The sequence below is a fragment of the Sceloporus occidentalis genome, unplaced genomic scaffold, assembly GCF_023333645.1.
Source record: "Sceloporus occidentalis isolate IW3139 unplaced genomic scaffold, rSceOcc1.0.p SCAF_2, whole genome shotgun sequence".
NCBI classification, from domain to species: Eukaryota; Metazoa; Chordata; class Lepidosauria; order Squamata; family Phrynosomatidae; genus Sceloporus; species Sceloporus occidentalis.
Window position 1 is genome coordinate 121,870,846 of NW_028316982.1, and position 17,733 is coordinate 121,888,578.

Below are 17,733 nucleotides of genomic sequence, written 5' to 3' on the forward strand. Positions count from 1 at the left end.
TGCAACCGCACGATGCAGCACCAAAGGAGCACCATAAAGCCACGGCTATCGCGGCCTGCAAAGGCCAGATCAGGGTTGCAGCGTGTGGCTGCCACAGCCCCAATCTGGCTGTAAAAGGGTCAGTCTGCATAGCCCCGAAGTTAACAATGTTTTCAAAAGTATTGGGACTCCATGCACAAGCCTGGCAACACTTTCCCTCCTCCAGTATAAATATAGCAATCAACTAACCCTTGGCCTCACTGCATCATAGCTATCTGATGTGTGTGATTCAAGCAATGGACTACAACTCTGGAGTCCAGAATTCAAATCTCCACTCAAGCATAAAAGCCCATTCAGCGTAATTGGGCAAGTCACACTCTCTGGCAATGGCATACCTCCTCTGAAGAAATTTGCCAAGAAAACCACATGATAGGTTTGCCTTGGGTCACTGTAAAAAGTGGCTTGTGATTTGTTTGCTGGTGGTTAAATTGTCCACAGCCAGCATCTGGTGGGAAGCAGCTAAAGTGAATAACAATGAACTTTAAAAGCTTGTGTTTGTCACATAGGGTGGATAGGAAGAAAATTTAAAAACCAATATTGATACAGCCAGTTTCTGTTTTTTCAGCCCTTACTTAGTGCAAAAATATGCCCCTTATTAAAGAGATTGCTTTCCTACCAGGCTCCAATACCTATGAAGTGATATAGCCTGAAGAGCCTGAGCCATATCTGCATTGCATTACCAAAGAAGGCAAGGCTGGAAGAAACACACCAAGGCCAATTTTCTGACATAACTGTTAACTTAGTCACCATGCACAAGGCTTCATTGCTTCGAGAAGCAAATGACCAAGGAGAGCTAAGTACTGTAAAAGGCTCTGACTGTATATGATTCTTTAGGTTTAAATGCAAAAGAAAAACAACAACGCAAGTGAAAAGAGACTTGTAATGTTCTCCACAGCATTCAAATGCTTACCAATTATAACCAAACTATTTTAATCAGAAAGCAACAAGCATTAATACAATTATTATTATTGATAATACTGATAAAAATATTAATACACACATTAAAACAACTTATTCCGTTTTCAGTTTCATAAAAGTACCAGTATCTTGGGATTGTCAATGGAGGAGTGAGAATTAAAACAGCATCACCCATGCAGAAAAAGCACAATATAGTCCTGCCCCCAGAACTTCTATACATGGATAGGAAACAGCACATTTTACTGCCCTTCTAGTGCAAAACACACACACATGCATTGACACCTAAGGAGAGAGAGAGGGAAGGGAAGAGAAAGGAAAAGAGAGAACATATGCTAACAAGTGAGGCAAAATGTGCTCTGATCTTGCCTTCTCCTTGACATATTAGCTTTTCACATACCAACAGTATCCGCCATGGGAGAATACATTCAAACATACAATTCCTCCCTTCCTCAACACACACACTCCTGGTTGCTGAAAAAACAAGTCCTGGAAACATCTACTGTATCTTGTGCTTTTTGCATTGACTGCAGGGAAAAGATACCTCTATCTAATTCCTTTAAATATTAAAGTCTAAATACTCTGACAGCAATCTAAATGCAAAGCTAAAAGCTGTTGTAATCTTAAATATCTCTGCCTGCTCTGGCCTGGACTTGCCCCCTGCACTCATTTCCTATATAACATCAGGTATGTATAAAATTTCCACATTCCACACATACTTTCTATAGCAGCTTTACCAGGGCCCCCAGAGCCCTTTAACAAAACAGCATGGGAGAAGACCATGGAGTGGCTGTGCCGCAGCAACCAAATGAGAGAAATGGGCAAATTAGGCCTGACTCAAGATATCTCTTTATTCTTATAAATTCTAAGATTTAATAAAGTGCGGGTATGGGCACTAAATGGTGTGCAAATGTGACTACAACCTGCATGGCACTCACAGCCCACAGCCTCTTGAGCAATTTAGGGATTTTAATTCTCATGTGTAAGCTTTCTAAACTGACAAGCAAAATGTTAAAATGCTGTTACAAAAATGATTAAATAAAGATGGTTAAAAGGAAAATTCATGCAAGAGGTCATATCTGAGTCTCTGACTATTGTAACATCTACATTGTATATGCCAAGGTCTGAGAATTGTGCATGGAATCCCATGGGCTTGAAGCAGCAATAGTTTTCTGTTTCTTAGTGGTCCTCCATGCCATACCGCTATATGACTGAAATTCAAGGGAGCCTCAGGGTAACTTCATAAGCATTTTGAAATATGATGTGGAGGTCTGCCACTCAAAGACAGAAGGGAAGAAATCCAAGAGGCCTACTGGGCTTGTACAAACTCCCTAAAGATGTCTGGTTCTTTTTCAAGGCCTTCCCACTTATTTTCATCATCATCTTTGTAGAGGAAACTTCTTTTTCTTTCTGTAGCAGACAACAAACAAAGACTATAGCTGTCTACTACTGCTAGCCTTGCTAAGGGATTTAAAAAAACATCACTTGTGACTAAAGATACAAAACAAAATCCTCAAATGCTCAGATCCTGAATTTGGTGCCTGACAGAACCATGTCTTTGCCTCACACATGCACAGCACACATCTGGTCTGCTCTCCCCGGGAGAGAAAAGTGTCTGGCCAATGAAGAAGTGAGCTTACTACTATTTCTGATGTTCCTGAACATGGTGGCCACCTGCAGGGGATGATGGATAGTGAGATCTGGGGTACAGCCACACTTGGTTATGCACTATAGTCAGACATTTCCTTCTGCATACAGAAAGCATAGAAGAGAAAGGACAGACACAAGCCTTCGATTCACTCTGCTCCCTTAGATACCGAAATGAGTTTTTAAAATGTGTGTGTGGGAGAGAGAGACAGAGAAAAATGAGAGATGGAGAGAGCACTACCCTCTCAACTCACTGACAAAGCTTAGTAACAGAATATAAAAATGCTGATTAAATATTGTAATACTGCACAAAGAACGGTTGGCTGCAACCCAGTGAATCGTACAAGCAAAACGAGCCCCATTGTTGCCTCATGAAAAAAGCAGAACAGTGTATGTGTGTCATTCAGCAGCAGATAAAGGAAATCCTAGACTGAGCTCTGGGGCCTCTGCCACTGGACTGCAGCTCAACATTTAAAGATAGGTGTGGGTGTTATTACTGCGCCTCTAGAACAGAGAGCAGAAAGCACACTTACAGGTTTCCTAGATCAGGCAACACATAGATTCCAAGCAGGAAACTCCGTAGATGTGTGTGTGTGTATGTGTGTGTGTGTATGCGCTCAATGGCCACAAAATTCTCATCTCGTGTATTCCTCCCTTATACAGTCAAGCACTTCCAGTAAAGAACCCCCACTCTACCGTTTCATAGAATCACAGAGTTGGAAAAGACCACAAGGGACATCCAGTCCAAATCCCTGCCATGCAGGGACTCACAATCAAAGCATACCCTTTGACAGATAGCCATCCAGCCACTCTTTAAAAACCTCCAAGAAAGGAGTCTACCACATTCTGAAGGACTGTGTTCCACTATTGAACAGCTCTTACTGTCAGGAAGCTTCTCCTAATGTTTAAGTGGAATCTCTTTTCCTGGAGCTTACATCCATTACTCTGTTCCTAATCTCTGGAGCAGCAGAAAACATCCTCAATGCGATACCCCTTCAAATACTTAAATAGGGCTACCATATCACCTCTTAACCATATCTTTTCCAGACCCTTCACCATTTTGGTGGCCCTCCTCTGGACACGCTCCAGCTGCTCAACATCTTTTTTTAATTGTGGTGCCCAGAACTGGACAAAGTATTCCAGGTGAGGCCTGGCCAAAGCAGAAAGCGTGGCACTATTACTTCCTTTGATCTAGTGTGTGTGTGTGTGTGTGTGTGTGTATGTGTGTATACAAATGATGTTATTTATATTTATTATTTACGTTATTTATACCCCACCCTTCAGCCCTAATGGCTCTCAGAGCAGCTTACAATTTTTATTTTTAATAAGACGGTTCCCTGCCCTCAGGCTTACAATCTAAAAGACACGACACAAAAGGAGAAGGGAATGGTGGTGGGGAAGGGGATGAGGTCCAGTGGTTCTTCTCTCCCTCTGATACCTGGACCAAGGCAGATGGACTGGAGAGAGGGCTCTTCTTCTTCAGGCTAGCCCTGGTGGATCTTGTAGCACTCTGAGACTAACTGAAAGAGAAAAGTTGGTAGCATGAGCTTTTGTAGATTTCAGCCTACATCTGAAGAAGCAGGATTAAATCTATGAAAGCTCATGCTACCCTTTTTTTTCTCTTCAAGTTAAGTCTCAAAAGTGCTACAAGATCCCTTTGCATAACACAGTTATGTCTTTAAATATATATTTAAGTTGAAGACAGGTCAGCAATAAATCTATTTCCATATTAACATTAACAGCCAGTAGTTGAATCTGATAAGAGATCATGGAAGATAAAAAGGAAGCAGGATCTGTGCTCAAAATTGTTCTTTCAAAACAAGGCTTTCAATCTAAAAGGTCTTTTGATCTGAAGCAGTGCCCCAATTTATAATTGTAGAGTGATCCAAGAATTTGTAATGGAAGGGGCATCTACAGCATTGCATTTTTCTGACAATCTTTATTAAATAATCTGCTCTCTTTAATCCATTCCGGGAAAGATTATGGTTCCACATTTTTAGAAACTACATCCACCCGTGATGCCAAAATGGCAATTCCTTCTAATGCATGAATTAATTATTCCCAAGTGTGGGCAGTTTAGGAAAGGGGGAAAACACCCAGTAGAAAAGCTTAAATAACTGGGAGGATTTTGTTATTAAAAAATGCAACGGAAAAACCTACACAAGCTTCTGGGATTCAGGGTGTGGATTTATCTGTAGAAACATCTGCTGCTATAGCCAATTGCCTTCAAAATCTTACAAGCATATAACATCCAACAAGCACAACTGATTTCATTGGCTCATGAGTGATCCTAATGCACTGTTAAAAGAAAATGTTAGTACTTTTCATGTGCTGTAATTGCATTCATATAGATATATGAATACGTAGATACTGCATATCTGGATTTCAGTAAGGCCTTTGACAAGGTCCCCCATGATATCCTTGCAAACAAGCTAGTAAAATCTGTGCTAGACAATGCAACTGTTAGGTGGATTTGTGATTGTTTGACCAGCCGAACAATGGCTCCTCTTCATCCTGGAGGGAAGTGACTAGTGGGGTGCCACAGGGTTCTGCCCAGTGCTATTCAATATCTTTATCAATGACTTGGATGAAGGAATAGAGGACATGCTTATCAAATTTGCAGATGACACCAAATTAGGAGGAACAGCTAATACCCCAGAGGGCAGGATCAAAATTCAAAATGAACTGAATAGATTAGAAAGCTGGTCCAAAACTAACAAAATGAACTTCAACAGGGAGAAATGTAAGATACTGCACTTAGGTATAAAAAATGAAATGCACAGATATAGGATGGGGACACCTGGTTTAAGGAGACTACGTGTGAAAGGGATCTAGGAGTCCAAGTAGACCACAAATTGAACATAAGTCAACAGTGTGATGTGGCAGCTAAAAAGGCCAATGTGGTTTTAGGCTGCATCAATAAAAATATAGTGTCTGGATCAAGGGAAGTAATAGTGCCACTCTATTCTGCCTTGGTCAGGCCTCACCTGGAATACTATGTTGAAAAATTGGAGCATGTCCAAAGGAGGGCCACCAAAATGATGAAGGGCCTGGAAACCATGTCTTATGAGGAAAGACTTAGGAAGCTGGTTATGCTTAGCCTGGAGAAGGGAAGGTTAAGGGATGATATGATAGCCCTTTTGAAGTATTTGAAGGGGTGTCACATTGAAGATGGAGCAAGCTTATTTTCTACTGTTCCAGAGACTAGAACACGGAACATTGGATGCAAGCTACAGGAAAAGAGATTCTACTTTAACATTAGGAGGAACTTCCTGACAGTAAGAGCTGTTCGACAGTGGAACACACTCCCTCGGAGTCTCCTTCTTTGGAGGTCCTTAAGCAGAGGCTGGATGGCCTTCTGTCGGGGTGCTTTGATTGTGAGTTTCTGCATGAAAGGAGATTGAACTGGATGGCCCTTGTGGTCTCTTCCAACTCTATGATTCTACAATTCTATGAATTTCTCATTTAAATCAGAATTTACCTGCAACTGTTTCTAATTACATTCTAGGGCAAAACTAATGTTTACAAACAGATTGTCTATTTCCTTTTCCATAAAGCTAAAATTAAGACAAATACTGGCCAAAGCATACATAAAACATTTACCAAATTCATACTGAGTGGGGAAAGTGAAGTAAATACCACTATCTACTTCTGAATGTCAAGAAACTTGTCATCATTAAATGCAGGTTAGACAGTATGGATGACTGTCACCACCTCATAAACAACTCCATCCCTCAGAGCCTAGTTGGCAGTTTTTAAAGTACATTTTAACACCCTTGCCTTCAGAAGTGAGTTCAGTGTAACAACTGGCACACAGAAAAATACACCACACACAATCTGTACACAGCACAACATCCCATGGCCATGCTTTTCTGTTTTAGTAGAAAAGATAAAAGTTGGGGATTGAAGAAAAGCTCTTACCTTCTAAAAAAAGGGAGAAGAAAAAAAAGAACAGAAACAAAATGGAAAAACAAAAGATGCATGAAGAAGTCATGGTAAGTGGTAAACCGTCATTACACAGTAAGAGTGAGGGGCATAAATACACAAGTCAGGATAGCACTTGTTCACAAGTCACAACACCATCACAAACTCTCCACAATATGAGAACTATAATATTTTTCTTCATACACAATACCTTTAAAGTTATCAGCTGAGTGAAACCTAAACAACCCTATTTTCTAAAAAAAAACCTGCCACAAATACATGTCTGGATATTTTAATTTAATTTTTTTAATCTATACTTCATGCGTCAAATATAGTTCAGACTTAACTGAACCCAAGTTTAACAATTTTTAGATGAGAGTAGTGTGTCATGAAGCCAACTTGAAACAACCCTATCCTCTCTAAGGAAACCAGGCTTTAAACACAGATATCAGGACAGGTTTAATACAAGGGGTGAGAATCACATAGCCCTCCAGATGTTGTTAGACTCCAAGCCCCAACAGACCTAGCAAACACATCCAACAATGCAAAATGCTGGAAGCTGCAGTCTAATAACACTTGGAGAGCCATAAAATTCCCATTCCTGGTCCAGAGCATGTATAAGCCCTGTATAGAAGTGGAGGGAACAGGTACTCTTGCCTGCATGGCATTACTCAGATATGGTAAAGTAGATAGGAGAATTAACAGCATGATAAGGGTAAGAAAGACAAAGAAAATTGCTTGGAACACTCCTCAGCCAAAATTCAATCACTAATCCCAACTAGTTCAGACCCAGTGAACTGACTACTGAATGGCAGTACAATGCTTACGTAGATCACATTGATTCAATGGATCTACTTGAATAGGGGCTAGCAAATGGACTTTGGCCCTGATTTCTAAATCCATTTTTACAATAATAGTGAGGTGGTGCATACAAAGCATTCCACATTTAATTCAACACACCTCTGAAAAGAAAGTGGAAGATGCTGGTCTCAAACCAAAAAGGACCACTGCCAGCCAAAGTAGACACCACTGGGTTAGATAGACCAAATGACTGGCAGGTTCTTATATTCCTAAGTGACTTTTTGTGCTTGTTTCAGCAGCTATCCAACGTTGCTAGTTTGGTGTATTTGAATTGCAGTGGTTAAACTCCTGCAGTCATCCCTATTTCTAAGAAGATGCCTTCTCATTCAAGGAGGGGTGGAGACTGACAAGAAAGCTAAGCATTATTCAGCCAAAGGGATTTTATATGATAGCCTAGCCCCCTGTAAGTCTGGAACTCTTGCCTTTTAGAAAGAGATACAATCCACAGTGCAGAGATAATCCGGTTTGACACCACTTTAACAGCCATGACTCCATGCTATGGAATTCAGGGAACTGTAGTTTGTTGTGGCACTAGATCTCAGGGAATCCTCTCAGAGCTCTGCTCTGATGCTACAACAAACTAAAATCCCCAGAATTCCACAACATGGAGTTATAGCAGTTAAAGGATTATTTCTGCAATGAGGATGCAGCCCTTCTTACTTTATTCTTCCCCTTTACTAATGGTCCAGGCTTTCATCCTCCATGTAGTTAACTTATCTGTTTACTTATTTGTTTACTTTGTTTACTTATTTGTTAACTATTGAACTATTTCCAAACCCCTAGCAAGTTCTGGCGACTTAGGTATTTGTTAGTCTGCTAAAATGGAATTCTTAAACTACAGGTTTCCAGGAGTGTTTCATATAATTTCTGAAAACTGGAGTTTCTTGCTTTGCCCTGATTTCTTTTGGTTACAAATCTGTACAGAGGATAAGGAGCAAGAGCCAACAAATTTCCCTCTCTTCTACATAATGTAACTATACAAGGAAAGGAGGCTTTAATATGAATACAATTTTGGTGTTTTTGCATGAAATTCAAAAACTGAGTTTTCTACAAAATGTTTTCAAAAATATCATGTTTAAATAATTTATTTGCACAAAAATATGTCCCAGGCCCACATGCCAGTTTGGACATCAGAACAAACTAAGGTCAGTGCTAAACAAGTAGTAGAGAATGAAGCTATTAATAATGAAGGATACATGAAGAAACACTCAAGCCAATTACTCATTTCCTTTCCCCTAAATCATGGTTTGCAGGAGCACTCAGTGAATTATTTCATTTGTCTTGCTAAGGTTGTTTATACAAGCTCAACCAAATTGTAGAGAAACTGCACAGCAGTGCTTAAAAAAGGCTCAATGCATCCAATTTGCTACTTATAAAGCAGTTACTTTTATCATTTTGGAAGTTGAATTATATATAGATCCACATTAACTTGTGAATTCGTATGTCTTTGAAAACCTAGACAGTAAAAATCTTAATGTGATTCTCAAACTAGACAGTGCATGTACCTTGCTGGCCCAAGCATCTTCATCCCAGGAAGTCAGCTGTAACACACGGATTATTTCATTTATCTCAGCGCTCATCTTCTCCACGGTGAAATTGCGGTTTTTCAAGGCCTCTTCTATTCCTTGGCTTTTGGAATTTTTAGTTGTTACAAAGATCTTCATAGCTGCAAAAATTGCACAGTAGATTAGAAATGCTAAACAGGAAGTTAAGAAACACTCCTTTAGGTGATGGACACATCTGATTTCCTAGATTGCCTTCCACCTAGAGGAAAGGGCAAGTGAGACTAAAACTGGAACCTAGGTCCAATGAAGTTGGCCATCCCTGCCTCAAAGCACTGACACCACAAAACCACACAGATCTGCACCTCAGTCTTATGCCATAAAGGAAGATAATGGAATTCAAATTTGGAGATTGCCCAAAATGTTGAGTTGCACCCAAGTATTCTCCACTGTACTACATACAACAGGGTTCCTCTGCCACACCACATTCAGCTGCTTCGCTGGTAATTCTACAAATACTCACTGAACCCCACAACAACTGCTTGGTTTGCCTGAAGTTAGGTTGGTCCTAACTCAGGAACTTTAATTGCCATCATAGATTTTAAGCCTAGCCAAGGCCCAAAATACCTGGAGATGCATTCTTCTCCAGTCTGTAGGGAGTGAAAGTGAACTGGGATCAGAAAAGCTTTTCTTCCATCTGAACTGTACTAGGAACAGGGCACTCTTTGTCTGTAGAATTTCACTTTTGAAAGAAATCTGCCAGATCAATTTTTGTTCTCCAAAATTATTAGTCCTCTTCTGCCAATATTTGAAAGGACAAACAGCTAAGACTAAGTCAGTTTTGGCTGGCTACCTTTTCTTTAAGGTTTCATTTCTTTGTTACTGTTGTTTTGTTTTCACTTCTTTGCTAAATTTTATTTTGTACATTGGGGTAGATATTTGGCAGAAAAACAAAGGGGACAGGTGAATAGGTTACTTACTATTCAGAATAAATCCATTCTATTTTAGCAAGCAGAAGGATATTTGAAGGTCAATAAAGTTAGTGACATTCAATTTAATTTCAAGCATGTAGAAATTAAATGAGAATCAGCATACCTTTTAAGCATCGCTTCTTCAAGACAACTGTTAAAGAAACAAATAAAGGCCTTTCCTCACTAACTCAAATACTGTAATGCTTATATTCTGGACGTCAGCTGGGAAGCAAGGCAGAGGGGACAGCAATGATACTGTGTACATGGCTGCCCAGTTGCCAAAAATATCTGGACCATCAGACTAGGACTTGCTTCTGAATATTTGCTTAGGCTGGAGTGGGCAATATTTTTCTATTGGGGGACAAATTCCCTGGGGTAAAACTGGGGAAGGGGGTACAGAAATAATATTCTAGAATTTGGTGGGGCTCAAGTCAGTAATGGGAGCCAGAACTACAAGTTAACAAGGGCCAGAGCTTGAAAACATTACTTTGGGAACAATAACTCCCAGGATCCTCAAAGCTCTGAGAGCTACAGTGCATAAAAGTAACTTTTCCAAGCACGACCAGCCCTTTATCTTTCTCTTTGTCATCCTAATATCATCTTCTCTCCCCCCCCCCCCCCCCAATCTACAATGGGATAGCAGGAGAAGAACCAACTGCTCTTGCCAGAATTCTGAACTAAGTGCAATCACAGAATTTTTGAAATTAGACTGAAGACAGCAAATGATTATGGGTTAAGAGTTATCAACTCCAGTTTAAACCTTTTTCTCACTGAGGTAGTCAGCCTGTGGTGAGACCGCCATATTAAACCTCATCCTTAAATACAGCCCCTAGCTACAGGCAAACATCACAGATATAATCAAATATAAATAGCCCACTAGTACACACATCTCAGTGTCTTCAGCTCACAAAACATAAATAGGAGATATGCATGCTATTCAGGCTAGGATTTGAGAGGCACAACTTTTCTCCAAGACAGCCACAAATAAAACCACACATTTAATAGTTGACAAGAACTTGCTATCACTGAAAAGCTCCCAATTTCCATCCACCTGCTAAGTTTTATTCACATGCGATTTTACATTTTTAAGCACATGAACAGTGCAATGCAGTTGAACATACCATACGTGTGCACAAGTAAAGAAATTTTATTCAAAAAATCACTCTCAAAAAACCTGGCTTGACTTATCCATATGGATCAATCTAATGGAAATGAACATGAAGGGCAGAGAGAAGCAGACTGAGATTGGGATGGCCTGGTGAGTACCTGCTCCCTTCCTCATGGGGAACCTTTCTATTTTTGAGTGTGGACTAGACACAGATATTTCCCATTTTACAGGCCAAAGAACCAACTTTGTTCCTAAGACTCAGGTCTTGGACAGTAGAATGACTAAAGGGTGCCTTCGAGCATGTACAGAATTACCTCCACTTCTCCCGTCTTATCCTCTCCATGATTACCCTTGCAGTGAGTCGCCGCTGGAGCAAGACAAAGATCATGGGGGAGCAATGGTGGCAAACAAAGCATGGCCCTTTCAACGTGGGATTAAAATAGGTTTCTCCCTGGTCCCAACCTCTTCTCCCTGCTTACCATTTTGGCAGGCTTGGGCTGTTTGCCACTCACCCTCATTGGAGAGGAACCAAAGGCTCTCCCTTGTGAAGGAATCAGCAGAAGCGCTGCAGCTGGGTGGCTGACATGCTCAGTGGGTTTGCTGCCACCAAGGCTCTCTCTCCCCACAACTCCATGCACTCTTATCTCCCATCACCGTGCACAGCTCAACATTGTCTATGACAGAGGCAACTCACATTCCCTTTTCAGGAGGACCACAACAGAGGAGATGGTGATGTCTTTCCCCTCAATCTCCCTTAAGCTCTGAGATTTTACTGTTTATTTTGTTGTGCAAATTAGATTTTAACCTCCCTCTCTTTTTTTATCCTTTTACCCTGTTACGTGCTCCTAAGTTTTACCCTTGACGTACCCATGGGTCATATCAAAACCCATAATTTTGGTGCCCAAACCTGCCCTTGACTTATATATAAGGTAGACATATACAAGAGTATATTGTACTTATGACATCATACTGCAGAAAGTTACCTGAAATGAGAACTGGCAGTAATTCTTTCACGGTGTTCATGGAGTTCACCAACATAACCCTGTGCTCCTGGTGAGTCAACTCTTGCTGTCGTTCATCAATCATTTTGGCCATCTTGGTCATTCCTATGAAGAGAAAATATGTTAAGCCATGGAGCAGACATTGCTTTACCTCTGATAGAAGCAACATTCCACCCACAAACAACCTCATACAGCACAGGCTGAATCTCTGTTTTATCATCATCTTTCAATTATTACTGTTCGGGTGCATATATGTCTTATCTAGATAAAACTTCCATCTGTTTACTGTCATTTCGTCCATCAGATAGCAAATTAGAACAAGAATACCTAAATAATAATTTAAAACACTCGGTTGTTTTTTAAACCACAACACTGGCATTACGTGCTAACTCTATTAGTTTAGAATTGAGACTATAGTATAACTTAATTGTTCCACATATTGCTTGATTCAGAAAATGACACCTATGAACACTGGAAATATTAAGCCATGTTGTCCTCTGAATTAAAAAGCAACAGTTATTTAAAATACTAAAAACCAGAAATCAATTAAGAGAAAGTAACCAGTTCAATAATGTCTGGCCCTTTGGGAATTTGATTAAATAGTTACTTAATGGAAACAGAGACTACAAACATGTTGTAACAGAAGTATATGTTCAGCCCTCCATATTGGCGGGCTAGTTATCTGCAGAGTGGAGTATCCATGGACAGCCCTGCCCCATTATTGTCAATGGCAGTGCTTGCACACCATCACATGCACATTGTGCATTCACTGACAATCATGGGATCTGAGGTTTTACTATCCACAAAGGGGGGGGGGGTATCCCAGATTGGAGCCCTGCCAATGCGGAACACTGACTGTGCATTTGTTTGGGAAACTATGAAAAGAAGGGCAGTCTGGATGCTACATATCCCTATATCACAGCGATAAAATGCATGAGATATACTAATGTGTGGATTGGTGCGTCCATGGTTCAAATTCTACCTCAGCTAAAAGCTTAGTAGCTTGGAAAGTTAGTTTCTCCCTGCCAGCAACCTTGTCTAAACCTATCTATACAATATGGAGATGATAAAATTGGCCTCATAGTGTTGCTTCAAACAAAACTAAAAATGCTAGCCATGTGAAGCATAACACTTAAAAGAACTCCCTACATTTCCAGTGTTGTTGCTCACATTACACAGAAAAGGGTGCTAGACATCTATTACCATTTGAGCTTGCACACTTTTAAAATAAATTTCAGATAAAAATATTTTGTACATAGTCAGCTTGGAAAAGGCTAAGCAAAAAACCTCCATATATATCAAAGAAAGAGATGTTAACTATTTCTCTCTCTCCAAGATGTTTCAGCAGACCACAACCATGGTATCTCTGTATGACAAAACATTCAAAAACATGGAAAAACTCTCCCAGCCCCAAAACAAACAGTCGAATTATGAAAGACATACACTACCTCCTGTGCTCTTATGTAAAATAACTGCCTGTCTCAAAATGAATTTAAGTGTCAGAAGAACAGTTCTAATTTTTTCACACAGTGTATTGGTTAGAGAAGTGCAAATCCATGTATGCTATCCTATCCTGAGCTATAAATGAATCCCTGGGCTTATACAGGAGATAACACCAGAAAACTGACATAGATGCATATGACACCGCTCTCAGATTCCATTCTGGAGCTACTGCCATCTCACATAACTGTTCACGTGCTGGGTCACACGAAGGAAGGCCCTTGGATATGCCCAGACATAAGCCAAATGGCAGCCCTGCCCAGGTGGTGGCACTGGAACTGTCTTGTGTGCAAACAGGATTTCAGGCAACCGTCTTCCCATACTTATTTAGAAACAGACTTATTTCTATCAATAAGATGATACTGATAATTCTAAGTGAACTTAAGTAGGATTAAAGACTCTGAGTGAGAGACTCTTGAAGTTCAGATATCTCAGCTGCTCTGCTGGCGACATTTCACAACTCCCAGTAAAATAACACAATTCATGCACACTCCCCAAACAAAATTATTTAGCAGGCATACTTGGCTAATAAAGACATTCAAAGCATATGATGCCCAGATTTAGAATGGGAAAAACTACCCTAAGTCCTAATGCTCCTGGAGAGTGAAGAAACCATGCCAAATTATTTATCGTTCACATGGGGAAAGAGAAATGTCAATGATCATTCCTATTAGAACTGATTCCTACCATGAATGGCAGTACTCCCAAATGGAGGATTTTATCTGTCAGGTGAAGTGCCCCATACATGTAATGCTTACAAATTACACAAACTGTGACAATCCTGAAGCAGATCCCAGCTGTTTCAACTGTACAATTGTAGGATCACATTCAGGCCCAAATCCTACCTATCTCTGGTTAAAGGGATCACTGTGCTGAAGACCTTTCCTCCCCAGAGACTTTGGGGAGCAGCTGCCAATCAGAGTCATGAGTTCTTGCTCAAAGAGAACAATAGCAACTCCCCATATGTACATATTATCAGTTTCAATTCTCAACCTAAAACAGCACATCAGACAGAAACATGATGAAGATGCTACGGAAAATATTTCAAGACTGTAGAAAGGCTACATCTTGAAACTACCAGGAATAGTCTATTCCCAACTTAGTACATTCATTATATTTATTTTCTGAACCAATGACTGTATCTCTCAGGAGACAGCAATCAAAATATGACTGACTTCCATGCCAGACAAGGTCACATGAAATAAGGTTGTTACCCATGCTGCTTTATATAAATTTTGGAATCCATGATAACCCTTGGATGACCCCTGGATGAACTCTAATAGCCTGTCCACCATTGCCAGCAAGGCATGAGGACATGTACATACACCCCTGAGGGGCACCCACATCATCATATCTAGAGAGTCGCATAAGAGGATTATCATATGACCAGGAAGAGCAAATGTTTGCCTTGCCTGAGGCTCTTGCCCCCTCCCCAGGTCTGTTGTCCGAGCAGCTTAAGACCACTAAGACAATCAGACAGAGACATCCAGGTGAAAAGCAAGTAATTAAACACCTTTGTTCTCACCATCAAGCACCTTTGCCAGAAGCAAGATTTTGCCTATAAATACTCTCAGATTTGCTTGTTCACTGGGCCAGTCTGGATTTCAGGGGGAAGCTCTGTCCCCTTGAACCCTGACCTGGCTCCTGGCTCCTGGCCAGTCATTCCATGGCTGAGCCCCATGCCATCCTCATCATATTCCATTTGGATTCCTGGAGGGAGTCTACATTCTGGTACGTATCACCCCAGTGATGCCTAAAATCTTATACCATGCTAACCTATGCTTTTCCTGAGCCTTGTATGTGTGTGTGTATGCTAGTGAATCGTATGTGCTTTTCCCCTTATAAATAAATTGGTTATTAATTCTAAAAGTCTGTCTCAACTCTATTTAGTGGGATCCCCTGGTCTACTCCGTATACATATCGGGAGACGATTCTGCAAGGGCCGTCGTAGCAGGCCCTCCTCTTGCAATATTTGAGCTAATAACAATAATAATAAAATTCCCCTAAACGGACCCTTGGCTACAAGGTGGCAGTATGAAGGAGACAGAGGGAATCACTAGCCATGTATTCTCAAGTCTAGTCAAACCCCTCAAAACCTGAGCAAAACAAAATATGATACAAGTACAGTGGAGCCTTTCCTTAAATGGGGGATCCGTTCCGCCACCCCCCACATAAGGCAAATTCCACATAAACTCGAGCCCCATTCAATAGAAATGGGGCTTGTGTTTGTGGCAACACGGCATGCGCGTGCCATTCATTCAATAGTAGCGTGACTTCTGCGTAAACCAGAAGTCGTGTATGGCGCGCCTGCGTATGGAGCGGGCACACTGTATTAACAAAGTAGAGATGTTTAGGTACTACTTCTTTAACAGAAAAGTTAGTAGCAGAGACAGAAATACCATAGAAAGAACAGGGATAGTTTTCTGCATCACAAAAAAATGAAGAGCTGTTCAACAAATTTTTTATTCAAAACTAACCATATGTACATATGAAATGAAACAACCAGGTCAGGCAAGCCTTGCATAAGTAAGCAAAAGCATTTTGAATCTTCTACAGACTATCTAAAAGCTTCTTTCACATTTCCTTTTCTGTTCACGCATCCTAAATAAGGGATTCTAAAGGAAGCTGCTGTTACTTTGCCTGTTGTTGGCAGGCACCATCTACTAGAAAATAGGATCGGTTGAGGAGTATCCTTCTTCAACAGCTCAAGCTTTATTACACTGTTTATTGTAGACATGGCGCTGAAACCCAGCAACCGAAATTCTATACTTCTCCAGTCCATTATTTCTCTTTCCTTCCTATGGACTGGAGAAGTATAGAATTTCGGTTGCTGGGTTTCAGCGCCATGTCTACAATAAACAGTGTAATAAAGCTTGAGCTGTTGAAGAAGGATACCCCTCAACCGATCCTATTTTCTAGTAGATGGTGCCTGCCAACAACAGGCAAAGTTGATATCTGCTGAAGCAGGTCAGAATATGCAAATATAGTACAAACTGATATCAATACAAATGGATATTAAAAGAGCATCTCATATCAACACATGAATATTAACAGAGCATAGGACTAGAAAATTAAAATGGTATTCTTATTCTAGATAAACCTAAGACCTTGATTTGTGAATTACAACCATGGGATCTCTTCAATATGTGCAGTGGGAGCACTGAGGATTAAGAGAAGAAAGCAAGAAAGGCTCAAGAGAGAATTTTGAGTAGATTTGGTAAGTGAAGGATCTATTCACCACCAATTCTTCAGGGACTAGTCCCAATTCTGCAGAAAGAGGATCCCCTCCCCCAAGTCAGAATAGCAGGTCTAACAATGAAAAGGCATTATCCACTAATAAAAGAGGCTGCTTCAAGTATTATCTAAACAAAGAACTCATCTAGGATGACAGACAGAATCAAGCCTTGGATTTAGCCAAGGTCTTGGTTTCTCAGATCTTTAAGAATAATGCTGCACTTCCTATTAAATACCATAACACTATTTAGTAAGCCAAGAATACAAGGTGGGAAACTTCACACACCTCCAAGTTGACCATTTCCAAGCACTCAATTTAAAGCAAATTTTGACAGGATGATATATGAAATATCTGAAGCAGCTACAATGGACAATCCTTTACATTGCCTCTGGCTGTCAAGTGACAGTCTCACTCCACAGTTACCTTGAAGCTTCCCTTAAAAATCTGATCCATGTATATGTTTTAAACTTACAATGTCTCTTTCCCAACCCTTGGCTTCCTCTCCTTTTGCACATTATTCCCGCATGGGTAATGGGAAGAGACAGTAAATCAGCTACACACTTCCAAAGGAACCACCATTTTTTGCTTTCCAGCCTGATTCCTCTCCAGTACAGCAATCTTTCATTCACTGCATTCACCTCAGCCATTTCTCAGGGTCACTGTGGATGTGATTGTGGCAGCCACAATTGTTTATGTGCACACCTGCCCCATTCAAGTTAAGAGATGTGGGGAGGAGCAAAGTTAAACATCATAGGAGCCATGCTGCAAAAGAGAGCTTCAGGAAACAAGTCAAGTTGAAAGAAAAGTTTTCAAAGGCAAGCTCTCGCTATGGGAAGATAAGCCCGGGGGGGCTTTCCACTCATTTAATTCAGGTATTCTTTAAATGTTAAAATTCAGTGTTCCCAATGTGTCCCAACCACCCTCAAAAAGATTTACCAACGTATGGGATAAGCATTTGTACTACAAAATAATTTTCACAGGCATGTATTGTTTGATCCCCAATCTTTGTCACCAATCCATCTTTGCCAAC

General features: G+C 40.5%; 1 protein-coding gene across 2 annotated transcripts in view; it reads right to left on the bottom strand.

Annotated features, from left to right (window-relative positions):
* VCL (vinculin) overlaps nucleotides 1–17,733 on the bottom strand; it is a 101,544-nt gene that overhangs the window by 47,026 nt on the left and 36,785 nt on the right. For both annotated transcript variants that reach the window (XM_089510761.1, XM_089510760.1), the window contains exons 5-6: nucleotides 11,951–12,073; nucleotides 8,892–9,052 (exon numbers count right to left, since the gene is read on the bottom strand). In XM_089510761.1, coding sequence (XP_089366887.1) covers nucleotides 8,892–9,052; nucleotides 11,951–12,073 — 284 coding nt within the window. The remainder of the gene's footprint in view (nucleotides 1–8,891; nucleotides 9,053–11,950; nucleotides 12,074–17,733) is intronic.